Source organism: Oncorhynchus kisutch, linkage group LG14 (assembly GCF_002021735.2).
Source record: "Oncorhynchus kisutch isolate 150728-3 linkage group LG14, Okis_V2, whole genome shotgun sequence".
In the NCBI taxonomy this organism is placed as follows: Eukaryota; Metazoa; Chordata; class Actinopteri; order Salmoniformes; family Salmonidae; genus Oncorhynchus; species Oncorhynchus kisutch.
Genome location: NC_034187.2, coordinates 55388022 through 55410910, shown reverse-complemented (window position 1 = coordinate 55410910; position 22889 = coordinate 55388022). Strand labels below are relative to the sequence as shown.

At 43.2% G+C, this 22889-nt stretch overlaps 1 protein-coding gene across 2 annotated transcripts; it reads left to right on the top strand.

Moving 5' to 3' along the window:
- Positions 1-4154: 4154 nt before the first annotated feature.
- Positions 4155-21864, top strand: LOC109903627 (zinc finger protein 93). Of its 2 annotated transcripts, none has more exons than XM_020500450.2 (7): positions 4155-4508; positions 8080-8225; positions 8939-9707; positions 9916-10447; positions 12333-12430; positions 13535-13923; positions 20925-21864. In XM_020500450.2, exons 2-7 carry the CDS (start codon positions 8085-8087, stop codon positions 21432-21434), a joined length of 2439 nt encoding a protein of 812 aa, XP_020356039.1. In that variant the 5' UTR covers positions 4155-4508; positions 8080-8084; the 3' UTR covers positions 21435-21864. The 2 variants fall into 2 exon arrangements, with proteins under 2 accessions (XP_020356039.1, XP_020356040.1); XM_020500451.2 differs by having other exon boundaries at positions 8077-8225.
- The last annotated feature ends 1025 nt before the right edge of the window (positions 21865-22889 follow it).

Sequence of the window (22889 nt, the reverse complement as noted above, 5' to 3'; positions counted from 1 at the left end):
TATTTTGTGTAGATGTTGTCATTGCATTGCATCACCAATGATTTACCGTTCCTAGGCTTAGCTTGATGTGCAACAATAAACACAGCATTTACACACTTAAAGGTAAATTATACAGAAACCACTCTGCCTTAATATCAGTTTGTGACAAAACAAGCAGGTACAGTGTAGTGCAGTGGTCACCAACCTTATCTGAGTCAAGATCCCTTTCTGAGTCAAAATGCAAGCTGAGATCTACCGCTCAGATGACTTAAAAAACATAAGCCTATGCAACATTAACATATTAAAAACAGTTCTGTAACAATGAGGTTTGTGCAGCAGGCTATAGGCCCAATACATTATCACTGCATATTGGCTATGCTTGAATTGCCCTGCCAATCTTGTTCTTCTCAGACCATTTTTAGACCACATTTTAGGTATCTGATCACACTGGTAATAGATCATTCGTTGTATTCCTTGTGAGGCACAGCTAAGTGAGCATAATAATTTTATTTTTTTACTGTACTGATGGCCTGCATCTGATGATCAGTGAGGGCAGGGAGGGAGGTTACCTCTCATCCAACTCATCATCCCTCCTCTCTACACTAAGAAAAGGGGACAGTCTTCCCCTTCGCTCTGCATTATTTCTGCCTCATGCACCAATTCATGTTACTCCTATGTAGTACTGTTGCGGTGACTGTATTACCGCCACACCCGCTATCACAAGTCATGAAGGCAGTCAAATTCCACGTGACCGTTTAGTCAAGGTAATTAGGCTTCTTCAAGCTCTGACGCTGCTGCTGGTCATTAGTTGCCTACCAAACTTGCTAACAGCCTGGTACTCAGCACTCAATTGTCCCTCTAATCCCTCTGACATCAATGCAAATATAATCGAAAAAAATCTAATCAAACACTTCATGAGAGCCCATGAGCTCAGGTTGTGCAATATTTCTATAGGCTATGCAATTGTGCGAGAAAACAGAGTGATGGGATCCTCCTCCTTTTAGTAGAGGCCATCAGCTTTCTATAGGCTATGCCTACTATATTTATTTCTGAACGTTTTTAGTATTAAGCATATTGCTTACATTTACAACAGGAGTATAGCCTACCTTGCTGGCATGAAAATGAACCACTGGAAAAGCGTCCTCCATTCGCTATTTAAGTGCATATATTACATGTATTTTTCCCCCTGCCCCTGTTTCGATACAGGTAAATGATAATGGTCCATTCTAAATTTAAAACAAATTTCACACATATATTATTTAGTATATGTAAAGACAAGATGAAATTAAGAATAGTCTGATGGATGACAATATTAGCCTATCAACTTGTGAATTATATACTATCACTTGTGAATGATGCCCAGCATAAGAAACAATGCCTTTGTTTTGCAACTTTTTCAAAATCATAGTCGCACACTTAATGTAGCCTAGCCCATACATCTATATGTTTTGCTAAGCTTTGTAATCACAACTAAAGTGGCCAAATAACATGTTAAAATTAAGCACATTAATCTGCTTTACAACGGGTGTAGAGCCTAACTGGCATACATAAGCAGCACATGAGTTTCAAGTTTGGGGAAGATCATTTTCACCATAAAAATGCACCTTTATAATAAAAGCATTACTGGAATGGAACATGGAACATTTGCACTTATAGCTTACTGCCATGTGCGCATTGCTGCGCTTCTAATGTGAAGAAATAACCTAATAGTCGATCAACATTTTAAGCTAATCATTTTGATCTGTTGCGTCAGCCACAATGCTTGAAAAAGGTTTTTTGATGCTAGTGGTTGTATTAATTTGGGATCTATTGCATCCCACAACGGTCCCAGACTATGTTTGGAATATTTATTTCACGCACAGATTAGAATAGGTTGACGTTTGTACTATAGGGGATAGTAGATTGACATAGACGAGTGCTTTTGCTGTTCGTTAGACCTTTTCATCTTGTTGGCTGACGAAAAGTAAATGTGGACAGTTCTCAAAAGCAGAGCTCATGCCTTTTTTAAGCAACTTTTTTTTCAAATCATCATTAGAGTCGCATCATGAGGCCTTACAATGTATTAAACATCTAAACGTATAGCCCAACGTTTGTAGAACAACTAAAGTTACATTAATAACTCTAAATTAAGCATATAGGAATACCTATTTCTTTGTTAACCGCTCAACACAAAAAGCCGCATGTGCGGACTCCCTCAAATCGTTTGGAGAAAATATCCTTTCTATTTTATTCAGCTTTGTTCAATTGTATTCTTCATACTATAAAATAATGCCACGGAATTCTAAGCAAATCTTGCCTGCTAGCCAGATCAGGACCTAACATAAGGAAAACTCAGAGTATGCAATTCTGTTCTTCTGAAATAGACTACATTTCCTTCATGTTATGCTTCTTTAGACCTGTCTAAAATAAATAATGAATTTATTGTGACGTTGTAGGCTATATTACATCAACTCAAGATGGAACTTTGTATCCATTCACTGATTGTTATAATATACTGGAAAATTCACCTGAGCTGAGCTCCGTAGACTGGTCTTTCCTGGCTGTCTGACCCTGCTGGGACACCTGTCCCCATCTGATCCTGTTAAAACTGCTTTGGGATTTGTGTCCCATCCACGGGACGGTTGAGCTAACGTAGGCTAATGCGATTAACATGAGGTTGTAAATAACAAGAACATTTCCCAGGACATAGACATATCTGATATTGGCAGAAAGCTTAAATTCTTGTTAATCTACTGCACTGTCCAATTTACAGTAGCTGTTACAGTGAAAGAATACCATGCTATTGTTTGAGGAGAGTGCACAGTTTTGAACATGAAAAGTTATTAATAAACAAATGAGGCACATTTGGGAAGTGTTGACAAAAATAAATTACAGAAATGCAATGGTTAATTGGATCAGTCTAAAACTTTGCACATCTAGTGCCAAAATCTAAATTGCACATGGGCTAGAATAATTTATTATGGCCTTTCTCTTGCATTTCAAAGATGATGGTACAATTTTTTTTATTTTTTACAAAAGAACAGTTTTTTTCTTTCTTTGTATTGTCTTTTACCATTTCTTTGTATTATCTTTTACCATATCTATTGTGTTATATTCTCCTACATTCCTTTCATATTTCCACAAACTTCAAAGTGTTTCATTTCAAATGGTACCAAGAATATGTATATCCTTGCTTCAGGGCCTGAGCTACAGGCAGTTAGATTTGGGTAAGTCATTTTAGGCAAAAAAATGAAAAAAGGGGCGGATCCTTAAGTGGTTTTAAGACATGATGAGCATAGTGCTGTGTACTAACTGTGCACCATGACAGTGAAGCCTGTAGAGCTGTTTATACCGTGTCAATTAGTAGGGAATTAGATAGGGAAACTGACCGACCAATAAAGTTACATTGCTATACTGACTGATTGTGGCCAAAATAACATTAATATTAGACAACTTTTGTAACTCCAATGGTACATCAACTGGCGAAAACAAGCCAAATTAATTTACTTCTGTTGAAACTGGACAAAATAAAGGCTACAAAATATTTCCATACAGACAACAGATGTCAGATACTGCTACCTGACAGATAGCTGGAGGCTAGAGCTGAACTGGCTATGGTAGCTTGCTAGTTCATTCACCTCAGACAGAACTTCATTCGAGAGGGGACGAAACATTAGCTAACGTTACATGTCAGTTGCACTACTAGCTCAGCACGGGAATAATATATTTTTTTAAATAAGTCAAACAGCAGTTACCCTGCCAGCTACATCAGTCAAATAAAGAGTAGCCTGTTTCTGCTCTGCTTACTTTTACAACTCAGAGAAAAAGCATAACACACAGGCAATAGCTGCTTCTGTTCGCACGCTCTGTGGTGTCTTTGCGGTCCTAAATACAGCTGGCTTAAACCACCAAACAGCCTACCAGACCGCTCTGAGCCTTCTGCATTGTCCTAAACTGAAAGTAAAAGATTCAAAAACTAAATTTAAGAACAGAACAGATATACCGCTTCTTGGTATATCTGTTTATGACACATTTCTATGTGCATTTGGTCGGGTCCCCAAAAAGTTACATATTGCAGCTTTAATATAAAACAGCACCAGCGTTACAATGTACTGTACCTACTCTTCAAATGCTACCACACTAGCAGGCCAGTGCCACTTGCTTGCTAATTTGAAGCCCAAGTAGCGAATTCTCCAAAGACGTTACGTGATTGGTGAATATTCCGCGCCAAAGTAACCAATCGAGTAGCGTTTTACTAGGAGGACGTCAACGAATGTTTTGGCAAACATTTTGGTAGCGTCGATTTGCAGTTAGTATCAATACATTTATGTCATTTCATGAAAGGCCGTTTACTTTTGAGCTTATTCGAGAAGCAGACGATCATTTGTATTCAAGCAACCAAGCCTTCGTGAGAGGAAAATGTATTCTGAAAGAGGGAGTATTTAGACGATCGACCTACAGAGGTGCGGCCATTGTACCATAGAAAGCACGCGCAATAGTGTTTCTCAGCTCGATGGGATAGCAACCAACGCCACTTGTCTGGCTTGCAGGTACAGTTAGCCGACTTTGATACAAGAACGCAAACAATGCAGCTACTAACAACACCTGGAAATGTTTTAGGACCATTTAAATATTGTAAATATGTATGCATAAAGAATAATGCTTGACAAGACAAAAACAATATAAATGTATGTCACTTGATTCAATATCTCAAACAAGATCGGGGTAACCATCTGCTCAAAATAATATTTGAACATACACTTAGGCCTGCAACTATTTCTTTCCACACTCATCTTTCCACAAGTTGTGAAGTTGTATATAGCTCGCCAGGGGGCGACATTGCATACGGTTTAAATCAGACTAAAAATATATATATGCACCAATACTTAACTAAAATTCCAATACTATATTGAACAGAACCACTTGTTAGGCTTGGATGGATTTCACAGTGAATTTATTTCTGAGAAGTTTATCAAAGGTTAGGCCGCTGATTTTACAAGAGACTTTATGTACAATAGAATGCGGTGAAGTGTTTAGGCCTGTAATATATAATGGTTTATTGGTTCATTGCATCTAGTAGATTACTTCTTTTATAGCTAGGGGCAGAATTGCCACATACAGTGCATTCGGAAAGTATTCAGACCCCTTGACTTTTCCCATATTTTTGTTACGTTACAGCCTTATTCTGAAATGGATTACATTGTTTTTCTGAATCTACACACAATACCCCATAATGACAAAGCAAAAATAGGTTTAGAAATGTTTGCAAATGTAGAAAAAAAGCTACTAAAATATGACATTTACATAAGTATTCAGACCCTTTACTCAGTGCTTTGTTGAAGCACTATTTGCAGTGATCACAGCCTCGACTCGTTGGTATGATGCTACAAGCTTGGCACACCTGTATTTAGGGAGTTTCTTCCATTCTTCTCTGCAGATCCTCTCACGTTCTGTCAGGTTGGATGGGGAGTTCTGGAGCAGGTTTGCATCAAAGATCTCTCTGTACTTTGATCCGTTCATATTGCCCTCGATCCTGACTAGTTTCCCTGCCACTGAAAAACATCCCCACAGCATGAGGCTGCCACCACCATGCTTCACCGTAGGGATGGTGCCAGGTTTCCTCCAGACGTGACGCTTGGCATTCAGGCAAAATAGTTCAATTGTGGTTTCATCAGACCAGAGTCTTGTTTCTCATGGTAGTCCTTTATGTGCCTTTTGGCAAACTCCAAGCGGGTTGTCATGTGCCTTTTACTGAGGAGTGGCTTCTGTCTGGGCACTCTACCATAAAGGCCTGATTGGTGGAGTGCTGAAGAGATGGTTGTCCTTCTGGAAGGTTCTCCCATCTCCACAGAGGAACTCTGGTCACTCTGTCAGAGTGACCATTGGGTTCTTGGTCACCTCCCTGACCAAGCCCCTTCTCCGCTGATTGCTCAGTTTGGCCGAGCGGCCAGGTCTAGGAAGAGTCTTGGTGGTTCCAAACTTCTTCCATTTAAGACTGATGGAGGCCACTGTGTTCTTGGGGACCTTCAATGCTGCAGAATTGTTTTGTTACCCTTCCACAGATCTGTGCCTTGACACAATCCAGACTCCTAGCTCTACGGACAATTCCTTCGACCTCATGGCTTGGTTTTTGCTCTGACATTGAAAATATATAGGTAGGTGTGTGCCTTTCCAAATCATGTCCAATCAATTAAATTTACCACAGGTGAACTCCAAGTTGTGGAAACATCTCAAGGATGATCAATGGAAACAGAATGCACCTGAGCTCTCATAGCAAATGTCAAAAAAGCTGTTTTCGGCTTGTCATTATGGGGTATTGTATGTAGATTGACATGTTTAACTTTTTTCTTCTTTAAAAAAAAAATCAATTTTAGGCTGTACCGTAACAAAATGTAGAAAAGGGGCAGGAGTCTGAATACTTTCCGAATGCACTTGTGGGCCTACAGACGAACAAAAGAAACCGTTGGAGGATCAAGGCTTGAATACGCCTATAGGCCTAGGTCAGAACATGGTCTGTAATGTTCTAAAAGGTGTTTGCCTTTGTCATACACACAGTAACACCATTCAAGAAGGCCCTATAGGCTAGTTCTTTTTCAATGACTTTCGGATCCCTACAGTCCTGCAGGCCAGTTCAGTGTTTTTCCACTTGGTATGTAAAGATGTGTTGCCTGGTTATTTCCTGTGCACGTGATTAACTGCCAATGTTTTCCTTAAAAAAAAAAAAAATGAAATCATTAAAATATCTAACCTTAAGTACAGTGTTAGAGAGGCAAGCTCGAGTGCCAAAGCTTTTAAGGGATTTAAAATAAAATGGTTTTGTCTCCTTGGAAATTCCTCGCCGTTTGCACATTATACGCTGTTAAGCCTAGGGGCTTCATTGCAACAGTCCATCAGTATTTGCTTTGCACTGAAGGCTGCTGTCAGCAATGGTGCCAACTGTTTGGCATTCTATAACTATCAGCACAACAGTCTCCCATATTTCACAGTTTCTCTGTAGTTTTTATATAACCTTCCACAAACATATTTTTGCAAAGATGCAAAATAAAAGGGCTTATATTCACCAAAACCCACCGCCTCAGTTTACAAACAAGTGCATGGGCAGCACTTTTGACTGGAAATTGAAGATTAATACGTTGAGTGATTTACTATTCATTGACTAAATAGATGAAACATTGTTGACAGACATGCTTTACTCTCACACTGCCACACCATATTATAATTCACCCAACCAAGGTGATTGAATATTTAATTGAGTCTTTTAGATGTTTAGTAGAAGTCCACATCGTTAGAATGGCGACACCCCCTGGGATCGACACAGAGCTCAGAGGTTAAGGTTGTCAGGATCGGCACAGTCAAAGAGTTTGGAATTGGGAAACACATCTAAGATCTCCCATATCTCCTTAGAGTTGTGTTGGGTATTGCACTCTCCTGTTACATCATGCCAACTCAGTAAATGAACCCTGTTCCACGTGTTTAAAACATATTTAGCTCCAAGCGCCTATCGAGGTCAAAATCGAATTGCGATTGTTATTAACGGCACCAGACGCGGATAGACACTCGGTTGCGTGTGACAATCCAAGGGAAACCAAATGGTGCAGCATGTGTCTGTAATCTGCTCTGATGCGAGGGTCATTGTGTGTGCGTGTGTGTGTGTATACATGGAGGCTGAGGCAGAAAGGGTCCCTAGCCAAACAGTTGAACAGCCATCTGTTTTACCCTCAGAAAGCTCTCACACTGTCCAATGAAAGACAGGGATGATCAGGAGGAGAGAGAGAGAGACAATAGATAGAGAAATTCACACTGACTGTTTCACACCCATCGACCCCCCCCCCCCCCCCCCCCAGGGAACAGCTAATGTGCAGCCAGCCTCCGTATGTCAGCCGACCAGCATTATCCATCACTAAGCATTCAATGTGATAGGGACGGCTGACAGCTGTATGTGACTCATTGTGACTGTGTTTGTGTCTCTCTGTCCTGGTGTGTGTGCGTGTTTTAATTGGATTGCAGTCTTGTTGAGTATTTGTGTGTTTGCTTGAATCATGGGTTCATTGGGTTGCAATTGTGTGTGTGTGCACTTTTACTGTATTACTTTGTGTATAATGTGTGCATTCCTCTCAGCAGTAGGTATGGACTCCTCCCTCTACTTGTGCTCTACCTGCTACCAGATATTCAACTCACTGGAGGTGGTGATCTCTCATCAGCTCACCTGCCAACCTGTCAACACAGAGGAGATGGTCTCTGCAGCGCCACCTACAGCACAGACCGAGGTACTGCAGCCTCAGTCTCATGTTTGAAAGGACCAAAATGGCAAGACTTTCTGATCGAGATGATGAACATGAGCTATTTGTTCTTTATGTTGGATTAAGAGTAAGGATAAGTTAGGGTTAAAGTCATGGAAAGTAGTTAAAATTGTTTTTTTGGTTACAAAGTCTGATAACTTTGTCCTTTTCTAGCCTGGGCAGCTAGTGATGACTAAGAAATCTTATAAGGAAGAATGTTTGGTATCAACCACTTCTGAACCTCCAGACAGTCCTTGTGGGCTGCAGGTTGTCTGCCTCTATTCATCATAGCCTTCTTTCATCAGATTGGAGACCTTAGATGTGTCCCAAATGGGAGACTATTCCCTTTATTGAGCACTATTTAGACCCTCTGGGCCCCAGGGTGCCATTTGAGACATGTCATATCGATCACATAAGTGTCAGGGAGGGAGAAATGTGAAAAGTAGCCCTTGAGGACCTTGGTGCGTGACATTCCCTGAGCTAATGCATTATGTTGCTATGAAAATTAGTCCCTAGCTACCTATTATCCTTAGCAACAAACTAATCAGCTTGCAACAGGTTTGCACTCATGACAAGCATTCAGAAAATGCATCGAAAAATGAATTAAGTGATCACAAAAATAACTTTGGTTTTTGTATAACTCTATTTTTTTCTGTGTTTCAAGTATTTCCTTCATTTCTCTGTGTGTGGTGATGTCCTAGAGCTCCAGAGTGGTGCTTCAGTCTCAGAATGGACCATCCCAGCACCAAGAGAGAAACCAAAAGAGAACCTTCATGACGAACCCAAACCTGCCCTACCTGACTGGAAGTCCGACCGGTTCCAACATCCCTCAGAACCAGACCCAAACGCAAAACCTGACTAGCCCGGCCCTGCTCATCCACTATCAGTGTAGGGAATGTGAGGCATTGTTTGAGTCCCTGGAGCTGTGGCAGAAGCACAGCAAGCTGGGTGACTGTTCTGCAACCACTGGGTCAGAACCAAGGGACCAGGAAATGGACACAGAGTGTCAGCCTGCGATAGGAGATGAAAAGGGGGTAGAGGGACAGAGTGATGGAGGGATGGATGTGAATATAGAGGAGGATGGTGACAAAGAGAGGGAGGAAGAGGTAGACAATGGAGGAGGGATGGAACAAGAACATAGCATTGAGAATGAATTGGAATCAGAAACAAACCCTGCTGCCTGTAGTTCCAATCCAACTGCTTCCTCCTCGAGCCAGACCTCCTTCTGTGCGGCCTGTGGCTCGGGCTTCAACACTGAGTCGGCACTAAAGCTGCACCGTGTGGCCATCCACGGCTTGCCGGGGGCGCTACATCACTGTGACGTGTGTGGAGAGAGCTTTATGAACACTACTAAGTACCTCTACCACCGCAGGCAGCATCGAGACAGAGGGGAAAAGGACTCGGAGGGCTGCAAACCCCGGGTGGACCACATTTTACCTACGCCTCTGTTCCAGTGGAAAAGCAACAGTGGTAGGTACTAGGTAGGCTTACTAAAGGAACATGGAAGACTGGGCTGTGTTCAGTAGAGTACAATGTAGCAAAAAATCTTGAAAAGGAGAATGCTCATCTGTTTTTTTTCATTGAATAATATCCAGGGGCACCTCTTACGTTTTCAAAACGTTTTTTCACATTTTGTGCCTACTTTAGTGTTCTTTATTGACTGCCGTAATTCTTTCAGCTGTGGTGAGTGGCGGAGAAGAGACCCCGATCCATCCACCCCTCACTACCACCACCCTCCCCGACTCTTCCACCCCCCTACCGGCCCTGGAAACAACACCCGGGAATCACTTCGGACCGTGCCCCCACTGCGGGTGTTTCTTCAAGAGCTGCAGCCGCATGCGCACCCACATCCAGGCCCACTCAGGCCTCAAGCCGTTTAAGTGTGACCTCTGCCCCATGACGTTCGCCTACAACAGATGCGTGACGCGCCACCGTATCACCCACAGCGCCCGCAAGCCTTACAACTGCCTGCGCTGCGGCAAGAACTACACGCTGTTGGGCACGCTCCAGACCCACCACCTACTACACGAACGCCAGGATGCCTTGAACAAAGATGGTGTTGTGGTGAAGGAGGGCACAGTCAAGGAGGAGGGTCGCGGTGCGGTCAATGATGTAGAGTCAAAGAACTCAAAGTACCCAACATTTTTTCGATACAAATGCCCTGATTATCCACGCTGCTTCCGAATGTCATCTCAGGTGCCAGTTCACAGGTATGTCTGGCCATCAATTCAGTTTGGCCTGAATTCAATTCAATTCAACTTTATCGCCTTAGGGGCAATTATGCCTCTCTCTATGCCTGCTTAGATGTGGCCTCTTAGTTGAGGTGTTTAAAAAACACTGCTAATTACATTGTGTGACAGCACAATACTAAGTTGATTACCGATTGCTCTTCATTCAGACCAGTACAATACTTTGGGGCAATTGAGAAGGCGTTATCATGGGAAGCACAAGAGCATAATTAAATACATCCTGCTCCGTGCTCATACAATACAATTGAACATATGAAGGCCTGCGTTCGTACATACAGAACCATCAGACTGTACATTTGACATTCTGTATGAATTAATGTGCACAGAGATACAAAGTAGTTTATACCAATAAAAACGAATCAAACGTTCATTGTTACATGCGGAATACATCAGGTGTGGACTTTACCGCGAAATGCTTACTTACGAGCCCTTTCCCAACTTAAAAAGGAACGAAAAAATGAGCTAATTAAAAAAGTTAATAGTAACAATAAAATAACGAGGCTACATACAAGGACTAGTTGAGGTAATATGTAGGTAGAGGTTAAAGTGACTAGGTAATAAACCAGAGTGGCAGCAGCACGTGTGAAGATTGTGTGGCATCAATGTGTGTGTGTGTGTGTGTTGGAGTCTTATGTCTTGGGGGTGGAAGCTGTTCAGAAGCCTTTTGGTCTCCGACTTGGCGCTCTGGGTACCGCTTGCCGTGCGGTAGCAGAGAGAAAAGTCTATGATTTTGGGGGACTGGAGTATTTGACCATTTGAAGCGGGAAAGTGTTCAGTCAATGATGGAATTATAATAGTGATATTTGTATTATTAATAGACGGATGCTTAGTTCCCGACCATCATGGACATAACAAATTCCAGTATAATAACACAAGTATAAGGAATCGATTTATAAGTCGCTCGTGGTCAATCTTATTTCATTAGTGATGGGTATACTCCATTGGCATTTAAAAAAAATTATTGCCCGAGGATATGTATTGACAGTGTAATCACATTGAGAGATCTGTCTGGTGAGACCCACCATTATGTGGCTACACAAGACTTCCCCCCACACACACACACACACACACACGTGCCATTATGTGACTAGCCCATTAGTTCTCTTTTTGCTCTTCACCACCCATCATAGACACCAGTATTCATTATGGCACACCGTAGCAAAATGTTTTTCATCGGAAAACTAAACAATTCTATGTTCTTATTAGACTACTCCATGTAGTTCCTCCCTGTTTCAGCCTGTTTTCTTCCATTTGGTGCCTAATGAACACAATCCAGCACAGTGCCAACCAACCTGCTCTCACTCACAATTTACTGTTTTTGGGGAGGGGTGGGGGGTGGAAGTAATGACACTGCGCCACGACTCATTAGCTTTCATTCAGACGATTTCTGATTGCATCATCCACTAGGACAGTTTACCACACACACAGACAACACAGCTTTTATTATATGCGGGAGGGAATGTGATAAACATAGGGTCAGAAGTGTTATACGTGTCATGTCTATTGCAGAAGGATTGTGTTGATCAACAGTCATGACTTGTGGCGCAAAGCTTTAAAACAGTCTACAATATATTAGCACCACTCTGTTTGAATACACATGTATAAGACTGTCCTATGTTGAATTTGTATGAGGTGGTGTAGATGTTGTCTTATTGTGAATTGCATATAGGACCATGATTAGGGCCAGAAGTCTTTCCTGGACTCGTCACGCGGTAGGGAAGGAATCCTGGCCTTATGGTGAATGTTGGAAATAAGGGCTTTTCGCTTGAAATGTTATCTATATTTTCAGAAAAACACATCTAATTGTCTCTTTTTCCCCTCTCTTTTCCCTTGAAATGGCCGTCAGATACTCTCGATCAGGGAAGTATCCGTTCACCTGCTCCATCTGTGGGGAACACTTCTTCCACAAGAGCAGGCTGAAGCTTCATGCTCTCACACATGACGGTCAGAGGAATACTAATAGTGTGTGCATGCGTTCGTGTCTGTGCCCTCAAATCTTTCATCTTTTACCCGCATGGTTTAGATGGCCCTGCGTGATGTCATTCTGTGGGTTTCTCGGTGTGTGTTTGACTGTGTGGGTGGCTCTTCGAGCACCTGCTTGCCTGTATTACTACACTTGGCCGTCTGCCTGTTGCTTTGCATATGCACGCTTATCTACACCAGTCTCTGTGCCATATGCTCTTCCCTACATCAAGTCTGCCCTCGGCTAAGCGATGGATCGCGCCCGTACTCTGCGGGTGAGTGCGCCAGCGTAATATCGTTTAAATGACATTTAATAAAGTCAGCGGGCTTTCATATCCATATGAACCACTAACCGCTAACTAAACGTATAAGAGAAAGGACCCGCTATCCCACAATGCCGTACAACTGCCAGCCCTGCCGCCCCTGTCAGAACACATGATCTATTTTAATACGCTGCGTTGTGCGTTTCACAGGCCATTACCTGCTGATTTATGTTGTTGCTTTTGTTCTTTGTTATCATTATTATATCACGCTGGCGAGGGCCCAGTTACCGAGGTCGTCAAGGGCAGTGTTGCAACACAACTTACAAGGCCTCGCGCAGTCATCTCCGCCTTGTGAATACTCCCCCTTTCACTTTGACTAATGAATTTCCCCCGCCACTTTATTTACCCCTTAATAATTTTTGTGTATCTGTTAGAAGTTGTTGCCTACAAAGATGGAAGATGTTCTACACTACCATTCATAAGATTTGGGTCACTTAGATATGTCCTTGTTTTTGAAAGAAAGCACATTTGTTGTCCATCAATTTTATGTTATTTTAATGGTCAACACAATTTTCTTTCAAAAACAAGGACATTTCTAAGTGACCCCAGACTTTTGAACGGTAGTGTATTTCAACTGAAGTATTTTCGTTTGGTTAAATTAGGACTTTGGTAATTTTCCTTGTTATTGTATGGTTCTTTTGATATATTCACTGATATTATCAACCATGTAAATTTCTATGTTTCTAACCCTCTGCTTTTATGCATATGCTCACTTAACATGGCTGCTTCTGTGCCATGTAATCAGACTTTCTTCTCTGTACAGGAGTGGTGGACATAGGCCTGGTTAAGGGAACAGGCCAGGGTAGAGGCCGTGGCCAAGGCGGAAGGCGGGACAAGACCACAGGGCTTCTGGACTGTGAGTTCTGCCGCCATCGCTGTGTCACCAAGGAAGGCCTGGACCTCCACAGATTGTCCCACGCCGGCCAGACCCCCTTGCGCTGCCCGATGACCCCCTGCAGACGGCGCTATGCAACGGCCGCCTCCCTGGAAGAGCACCTCCTTACCCACTGCCCGGCGCCCGGGGACACGGTGGCTGCCGCCGACCTCCCCAAGCCCCGTCCCTTCCACTGCCATCACTGTGGGAAGGACTTCACCACCGGCTCATCACTCAGCGTCCACCTTCGAGTCCACACGGGGGAGAAGCCCTTTCAGGTCAGAGGTGAAAGATGTCAATGCAGGTCTAGGGTTGCAAAATTTCAAAACTTTCCCCAAATTCCCTGCTTTTTCAGATTTCTAAGGTAGAGGGTTCCCTCTCAGCTCATTCCCTGCTTATTCCAGAAATACTCTCTGAAAAACAAGGGAATTTGTGACAGTTTCATGATTTTTGCAGCCCTACATAGACCAAAGGTTGTATTAGGGCAACCCTGTGTTAATTGTTACTCCAACTTGTCAACTGAAATACCAGTTCTAGATAAACAAATTGTCCGGCTTTAGTCCCCTTCAACAGGTTGTTGTATAGAGGGTTTTCAGTTGCGTCACAAATCACCTAGCAACCACACCAGGCACCATGTTGGAAGACCGGAGTCAGTCTGGTGGAAACCAGACCATCACAGTAACTGTAGGAATGAACCATATACAGTGCATTTGAAAAGTATTCAGACCCCTTGACCCTTTCTGCTTTGTTATGTTACAGCCTTATTCTAAAATGGATTAAATACACTTTTTTTCTCTTCAATCTACACACAATACCCCAGAATGACAAAGCAAAATCAGGTTTTTAGAAATGTTAGCAAATTTTTCAAACAACGGATACCTTATTTACATAAGTATTCAGACCCTTTCCTTGATGTTTCTACAACTTGATTGGATTCCACCGGTGGTAAATTCAATTGATTGGACATGGTTTAGAAAGGCACACACCTGTCTATATTAGGTCCCACAGTTGACAGTGCATGTCAGAGCAAAAACCTAGTCATGAGGTTGAAGGAATTGTCCGTAGAGCTCCGAGACAAGATTGTGTCGAGGCACAGATCTGGGGAAGGGTACCAAAAAATTGCTGTTGCATTGAAGGTCCCTAAGAACACAGTGGCCTCCATCAGTCTTAAATGGAAGAAGTTTGGAACCACGAAGGCTCTTCCTAGAGCTAGCCACCCGGCCAATCTGAGCAATCGGGGGAGAAGGGCTTTGGTCAAGGAGGTGACCAAGAACCCGATGGTCCCTCTGACAGAGCTCCAGAGTTACTCTGTGGAGATGGGAGAACCTTCCAGAAGGACAACCATCTCTGTAGCACTCAACCAATCTGGCCTTTATGGTAGAGTGGCCAAACGGAAGCCACTCTCCCCTAAAAGGCACATGCAACCCGCTTGAGGTTTGCCAAAAGGCAACTAAAGGACTCTCAGACCACGAGAAACCAAGATTGAACACTTTAGCCTGAATACCAAGTGTCACCTCTAGAGGAAACGTGGCACCATCCCTGCGGTGAAGCATGGTAGTGGCAGCATCATGCTGTGGGGGATGTTTTTCAGCAGCATGGACTAGGAGACTAGTCAGGATTGAGGGAAAGATGTACAGAGAAATCCTTGATGAAAACCTGCTCCAGAGCACTCAGGACCTCAGACTGGGGCGAAAGTTCACCTTCCAACAGGACAACAACCCTAAGCACACAGCCAAGTCGCTGAATGTCCTTGAGTGGCCCAGCCAGAACTCGGACTTGAACATTATCGAACATCTCTGGAGAGACCTGAAAATGGCTGTGCAGCAACGCTCCCCATCCAACCCGACAGAGCTTGAGAGGGTCTGCAGAGAGGAATGGAAGAAACTCCCCAAATACAGGTGTGCCATAGCTTGTAATGTCATACCCAAGAAGACTCGAGGCTGTAATCACTGCCAACGGTGCTTCAATACTGAGTAAAAGGGTTTGAATACTTATGTAAATGTGATATTTACGTTTTTTACATTTTATTTAAATGTGCAAAAACTTCTGCAAAAAGCCTGTTTTTGCTTTGTCATTATGGGGTATTGCGTGTAGATTGAGGGGGGGGAAACTATTTCATCCATTTTAGAATAATGCCATAACAAAATGTGGGAAAAGTTAAGGAGTTTGAACACTTTCTGAATTCACTGTACAATGTCTCTCTGCTCTAACAATGGGAGTTGTTGTCCACAAAGTGGCATGGTGGGCTTTCAAGCTCCCACCTATCCTTTCTTTTTGGATTGGTGGATAAATCAAATTATTGTAATCCTTTTCTGAGTATTTGATGTGCCTGTATTCAATTGGAGAGCGATGCTATGCTACTAGCCTCATACCATGAATATGCATGTCAAATCTTGACGTCAGTGATCTTCAGGTAGGAAAGTCAGCGCTCTAGAAAAATGTCTGAGTTTCCGACTTGGCATTCCGAGTTGGATGACCGTTCAAAACATTGTCTGAGATTTTGTACAATTTGTGTCTCCCCTTTTCGCCGGCCTAGATGAGACGGTTGCATTCAATACAGGGTTGTTTTTATTGTTCTGTTTGTCAGTCTCAGCAAGGAAGGCCTAGGCTACCCTGTGATTTGTTGTATTAAAAAAAGATTGCTTATGTCTCCAGTCATATAAAGTGTAGTAGAGTTGCATGAAATGTGTTTATCGAAAGCCAAATATTTCCTGTGCAAAGAAAAAAATTATCTGATATGGCCTTAAAGGCCTATTCCACTATGCGCTCAGCTATGCACAGTGAGGGGGAGAAAGTATTTCATCCCCTGCTGATTCTGTACATTTGCCCACTGACAAAGAAATGTTCCGTCTATAACTTTAATGGTAGGTTTATTTGAACAGCAAGAGACAGAATAACATCCCAAAAAATCCAGAAAAACGCATGTCAAAAATGTTATAAATTTATTAGCATTTTATTGTGGGAAATAAGTATTTGACCTCTCTGCAAAACATGACTTAGTACTTGGTGGCAAATCCCTTGTTGGCAATCACAGAGGTCAGACGCTTCTTGTAGTTGGCCACCAGGTTTGCACACATCTCAGGATGGATTTAGTCTCACTTCTCTTTGCAGATCTTCTCCAGGTCATTAAGGTTTCGAGGCTGACGTTTGGCAAATCGAACCTTCAGCTCCCTCCACAGATTTTCTATGGGATTAAGGTCTGGAGACTGGCTCGGCCACTCCAGGACCTTAATGTGCTTCTTCTTGAGCCACTCCTTTGTTGCCTTGGCCGTGTGTTTTGGGTCATTGTCATGCTGGAATACCTATCCACGACCCATTTTCAATGTCCAGGCTGAGGGAAGGCGGTTCTCACCCAAGATTTGACTGTACATGGCCCCGTCCATCGTCCCTTTTATGTGGTGAAGTTGTCCTGTCCCCTTAGCAGAAAAACACCCCCAAAGCATAATGTTTCCACCTCCATGTTTGATGGTGGGGATGGTGTTCTTGGGGTCATAGGCAGCATTCCTCCTCCTCCAAACCCGGTGAGTTGAGTTGATGCCAAAGAGCTCCATTTTGGTCTCATCTGACCATAACACTGTCACCAAGTTGTCCTCTGAATCATTCAGATGTTCATTGGCAAACTTCCGACGGGCATGTATATGTGCTTTCTTGAGCAGGGGGACCTTGCAGGCACTGCAGGATTTCAGTCCTTCACGGTGAAGTGTGTTACCAATTGTTTTCTTGGTGACTGGTCCCAGCTGCCTTGAGATCATTGACAAGATCCTCCCATGTAGTTCTGGGCTGATTCCTCACCGTTCTCATGATCATTGCAACTCCACGAGGTGAGATCTTGCATGGAGCCCCAGGCCGAGGGAGATTGACATTTTATTTTGTCTTTCTTCCATTTGCGAATAATCGCACCAACTGTTGTCACCTTCTCACCAAGCTGCTTGGCGATGGTCTTGTAGCCCTAGTCTACAATCTTGTCCCTGACATCCTTGGAGAGCTCTTTGGTCTTGGCCATGGTGGAGAGTTTGGAGTCTGATTGTTTGATTGCTTCTGTGGACAGGTGTCATTTATACAGGTAACAAACTGAGATTAGGAGCACTCCCTTTAAGAGTGTGCTCCTAATCTCAGCTCGTTACCTGCATAAAAGACACCTGGGAGCCAGAAATCTTTCTGATTGATAGGGGGTCAAATACTTTTTGTGTTGTTAATCTGTCTCTCACTGTTCAAATAAACCTATCATAAAATTTATAGACTGATCATTTCTTTGTCAGTGGGCAAACGTACAAAATCAGCAGGGGATCAAATACTTTTTTCCCCTCACTGTAGATTTGATAGTCAATTTATTAGGCTATTAATATAACTCAATCTACTCACCACATTAGGAATAGTTTTTCATTAGTCTGCAAATGTGATGATGGATGCAATGTTTTATTATTATTTATTATAAAGGTGCATTTTTGTAGTGAAAAATAGCTTCCTCAAAAATGTGAAACTCACGCACTGCCTATAAGAGATGCATGCTAACAGCTAGACTACAAGCTATTTAGCTAGCTAGCTAATGTTGGCTAACAGAATTGTCAGCGCCTAGTTAGCGTAACAGCTAAACTAAACTTGAAATTCATCAGACTTATCAGTGATGAAATGATCGGAGCAGACCCTGTACTGACAGCTGTCTGGGTTCAGGTCTTGATGGGCAGAAAGGTTTCTTCGCTTTTCTGACAGTTCTTGAGGCAAATTAAACTTTATTTGTCACATGCGCCGAATACAACAAGTGTAGACCTTACCGTGAAATGCTTACTTACCTTTACCAACAGGGCAGTTCAAGAATAGTTAAGAAAATATTTACCAAAAAACTAAAGTAAATTTTTTAAATAACAAGTAACACAATAAGATAACAATAACGAGGCTATATACAGGTTAGAGGTCATTTGTACATGTAGGTAGGGGTGACGTGACTATGCATAGATAATACACCAACTGAGTAGCAGCATTGTACAAAAAGATGGGGGGGTGTCAATGTAATAGTCAGTCGGCCATTTTGAGCAATTGTTCAGCGGTCTTATGGCTTGGAGGTAGAAGCTGTTAAGGAGCCTTTTGGTCCCAGACTTGGTGCTTGCCATGCGGTAGCAGAGAGAACAGTCTGACTTGGGTGACTGAAGTGTCTGATAATTTTATGGGCTTTGCTCTAACACCGCCTATTATATAGGTCCTGGATTGCAGGAAGCTTGGCCCCAGTGATGTACTGGGTCGTATGCACTACCGTCGTATGCACTACCGTCTGTAGAGCCTTAGTGAGCCATATCTCCTTTTAGTGTTTCATGATTGCGAGTAATCTGGAAAAACATGATTTCCTGCCTTCGAGCAGCCAATTACTGCACAGAAATTGACTGTGGTGATGAATCAACTAGTTTTTAGGCACTGTTATCATGAACTTTGGGGTAGCCACTCAGCTGTTGTCGTCGGAAGAATTGATATGGTGGTCTTCCAACATGGCTGATAGGAGGCGTTGTACAGTGGCTTGCGGAAGTATTCACCCCCTTGGTATTTTTTAAATATTTTGTTGCCTTGGAATTCAAATGTATTTTTTTGGGGGGGGTGTATCATTTGATTTACGCAACATGCCTACCATTTTGAAGATGCAAAATATGTTTTATTGTAAAACAAACAAGAAATAAAACAAAATAACAGAACTTTACCGTACATAACTATTCACCCCCTTATCTATAAGCTTGGCGTATCTAGCCACTGGGATTTTTGCCCATTCTTCAAGTTGGATGGGTTCTGCTGGTGTACAGCAATCTTTAAATCATACCAATTGGATTGAGGTCTGGGTTTTGACTAGGCCATTCCAAGAAATGTTAAATGTTTCCCCTTAAACCACTTGAGTATTGCTTTAGCAGTATGGTTACGGTCATTGTCCTGCTGGAAGGGGAACCTCTGTCCCAGTCTCAAATCTCTGGAAGACTGAAACAGGTTTCCCTCAATAATTTCCCTGTATTTAGCACCATCCATCATTCCTTTAATTCTGACCAGTTTCCCAGTCCCTGTCAATGAAAAACATACCCACAGTATGATGCTGCCACCATGCTTCACTGTGGGGATGGTATTCTCAGGGTGATGAGAGGTTTTGGGTTTGCGCCAGACATAGCATTTTCCTTGATGGCCAAAAAGCTACATTTTAGTCTCATCTGACCAGAGTACCTTCTTCCATATGTTTGGGGAGTCTCCCACATGCCTTTAGGCAAACATGTTAGCCTATTCTTTTCTTTAAGTAATGGCTTTTTTTCTGGCCACTCTTCCGTAAAGCCCAATTCTGGAATGTACGACTTAAAGTAGTCCTATGGACAGATACTCCAATCTCCGCTGTGGAGCTTTGCAGCTCCTTCAGGGTTATCTTTGGTCTCTTTGCTGCCTCTCTGATTAATGCCCTCCTCCCTGGTCCATGAGTTTTGGTGGGCGGCCCTCTCTTGGCAGATTTGTTGTGGTGCCATATTCTTTCCATTTTTTAAAAGCAGATTTAATGGTGTTCATTGGGATGTTCAAAGTTTCTGATATTTTTTTTTAACCCAACTCTGATCAGTACTTCTCCACAACTTTGTCCTTGACCTGTTTCGGGAACTCCTTGGTCTTCATGGTGCCGCTTGCTTAGTGATGTTGCAGACTCTGGAGCCTTTCAGAACAGGTGTGTGTGTATATATACTGAGATCATGTGACACTTATATTGCACACAGGTGGACTTTATTTAACTAATTATGTGACTTCTGAAGGTAATTGGTTGCACCAGATCTTATTTAGGGGCTTCATAGCAAAGAGGATGAATACATATGCACGTACCACTTTTCCGTTTTGTATTTTTTCTTTACATTTTTGGAAGAGGTTATTTTTGTCATTTCACTAAACCAATTGGGACAATTTTGTGCATGTCCATTACATGAAATTAAATTAAATGCACCAAAATAGGAAAAACGCCAAGGGGATGAATACTTGGGTGACACTGTACGTCACCTAGCAACCGTCTATTGGGTAACACTCCAAGCTCAGGGTGTTGAGTATAAAGCTCTTAGCAGCTCATTAGACCCCTATTAATCTTTGAACACTCTGGGACAGTATCTAAAGGCCATTGTAAGGTAGCCTTTTCAAAGTATTTTCACTTAAATGCTGTTTCCCTCTACCTGATAATGTTTTTGAGTGCTCACATTAGCAATAACTGTCTTTCTGTATCTTTGCCTCCCTCCTACTCCAACCTTGCCTCCCTCTTCCTGCCCTACCCTCCTCCTTTTCCTCTCCGCAGTGCTCCCAATGTTGGAAGAGCTTCCGCCAGATCCCTCACCTGCGCGACCACGAGCGTCTGCACAGCGGCGAGCGTCCCTTCGTCTGCGGTGTCTGTGGCAAGAGCTTCGTCCTGGCCGCCCGCCTCACCGAGCACGCCCGCACTCACAGCGGCGAGAAACCATTCTCCTGCCCCGTGTGCCACCGGGCCTTCCGCTCCCTCTCCAACCTGGGAAAGCACCGCAAGACCCACCGCTGCTGCCCCCCCACACAGCCACAAGAGGGCATCAGCGAACAGACCGCTGTCCTAGGGCTCAAAATACAGGGGCATATGGACAATATGGAGGGTCAGGCGGCTGTGCGTACGATCTTACTTGTTCAGCCCCAAGTGGTCTCTCAGGGAGGGTCTTCTTCCGTATCTGCTCCCCTTGTCCTCCTGCACCCCTCAGTTGCTGTGGGCAACGGGCAGGCCGGGACTGTGGTCATCGAGGTCATCGTGGAGCAGCCTGGTGAGCAGCGGGTGAAAAGTTGATGCAACTTCAGACATTTCACAAGAGGCTGCTAAGGACACCTGGATGAAAATCATTTCTGAGAAGAACTGTCACAATCTAAAAGGAGGATAAGAAGTGGGTGGAGAGCAGGGAGTGAGGGGAACGGAGTGAAGTGGGACTTGAATAAATAGAATGTGAAGGGTTGGTGCGGTGTTAGGATTACAAGGATCAGTTCTCAATTTAAGTACAGATGTATAGAATGGCTTTGAAGAAAGTTATTTCTAGTAGAATGTTTGAGCCTGTGTTCAATCTCAATTTGACACAGAGTGCCTTCACAATGTTCTATTTCTTTGAATAAAATGCTCTTTCCATTTAATTTGCATCCTTTTGCAGGGAGACAGCATGGGGGTTCTCTCAAACGATTCAATGGGTTTTATTGGAAAGACAATAAATGTAAGGCCCTTCACTAAAGTGCTTGCTTGACAAAATGTTTCTGTTTCTAAATAGTTTTACTCACTGTTACTAGTCAACAATGACCTGTTCTCCCTTGCTCAGAGTGAGAATTAAGAACGAGGTGAACTGAAGGATCTGTGAATCACAAAACCCACTCACGAAAAGGTTCCCCAAAGCTAGGTAAACTAGGCTTTGATTCAGATAGAGATTGTTTGGCGTGGGAAAGCTATTTAGTGGTATATTTGTGGTAACAAATCCCTTGACAGCAGTTGATGCGATGGGGAGGGAGGTCTAAAGATGCCGACTGTTGGCAGCTGTCTGGGTTAGAGGCATCCAAGTGCTAATGGTGTCAGTCCCAGCCAGGCTTGTTTAGAATGCCAGCACATTTTGACACCAGGTCAGACTGGAACTGAAATTGATCTGTTTTTCCAGGAGCATGTCTGCAATGCGGGCAGATGGGCATGTAGGCAGTTAAGTCAATGAGACACTTGTGCTGTCAAATGAAGCATCAAGCTTGAAGTGCCCTCACTTCCTATGGTGTGTATGCATCGCAGGGGGTGTCGTTAAAACGGAATGGCTGCACGTTGATCTGATATAAACCTTGAAATGAAGGATAAGTGTCGGTCATTTGCTTTGTCGTATTATTCCGATTTAGTCAGATCAAGCATGAATGAGGCTAATGTCTTCACGTTTTTACCTGTTTCAGACTATAGTGCTTATCCGAACCAAATTGCTGGCTTGGATATTCTCTTTTCACGTTCTCCTTTTTAAGCACAGTTCAAGCAATCACGGCAGATGCGTAACCAGGCCGGCTCAGTACAGCTTGGTTTGGGTCAGTACAGATGCGTAACCAGGCCGGCTCAGTAGAGCTTGGTTTGGGTCAGTACAGATGCGTAACCACGCCGGCTCAGTACAGCTTGGTTTGGGTCAGTACAGATGCGTAACCAGGCCAGCTCAGTACAGCTTGGTTTGGGTCAGTACAGATGCGTAACCAGGCCGGCTCAGTAGAGCTTGGTTTGGGTCAGTACAGATGCGTAACCAGG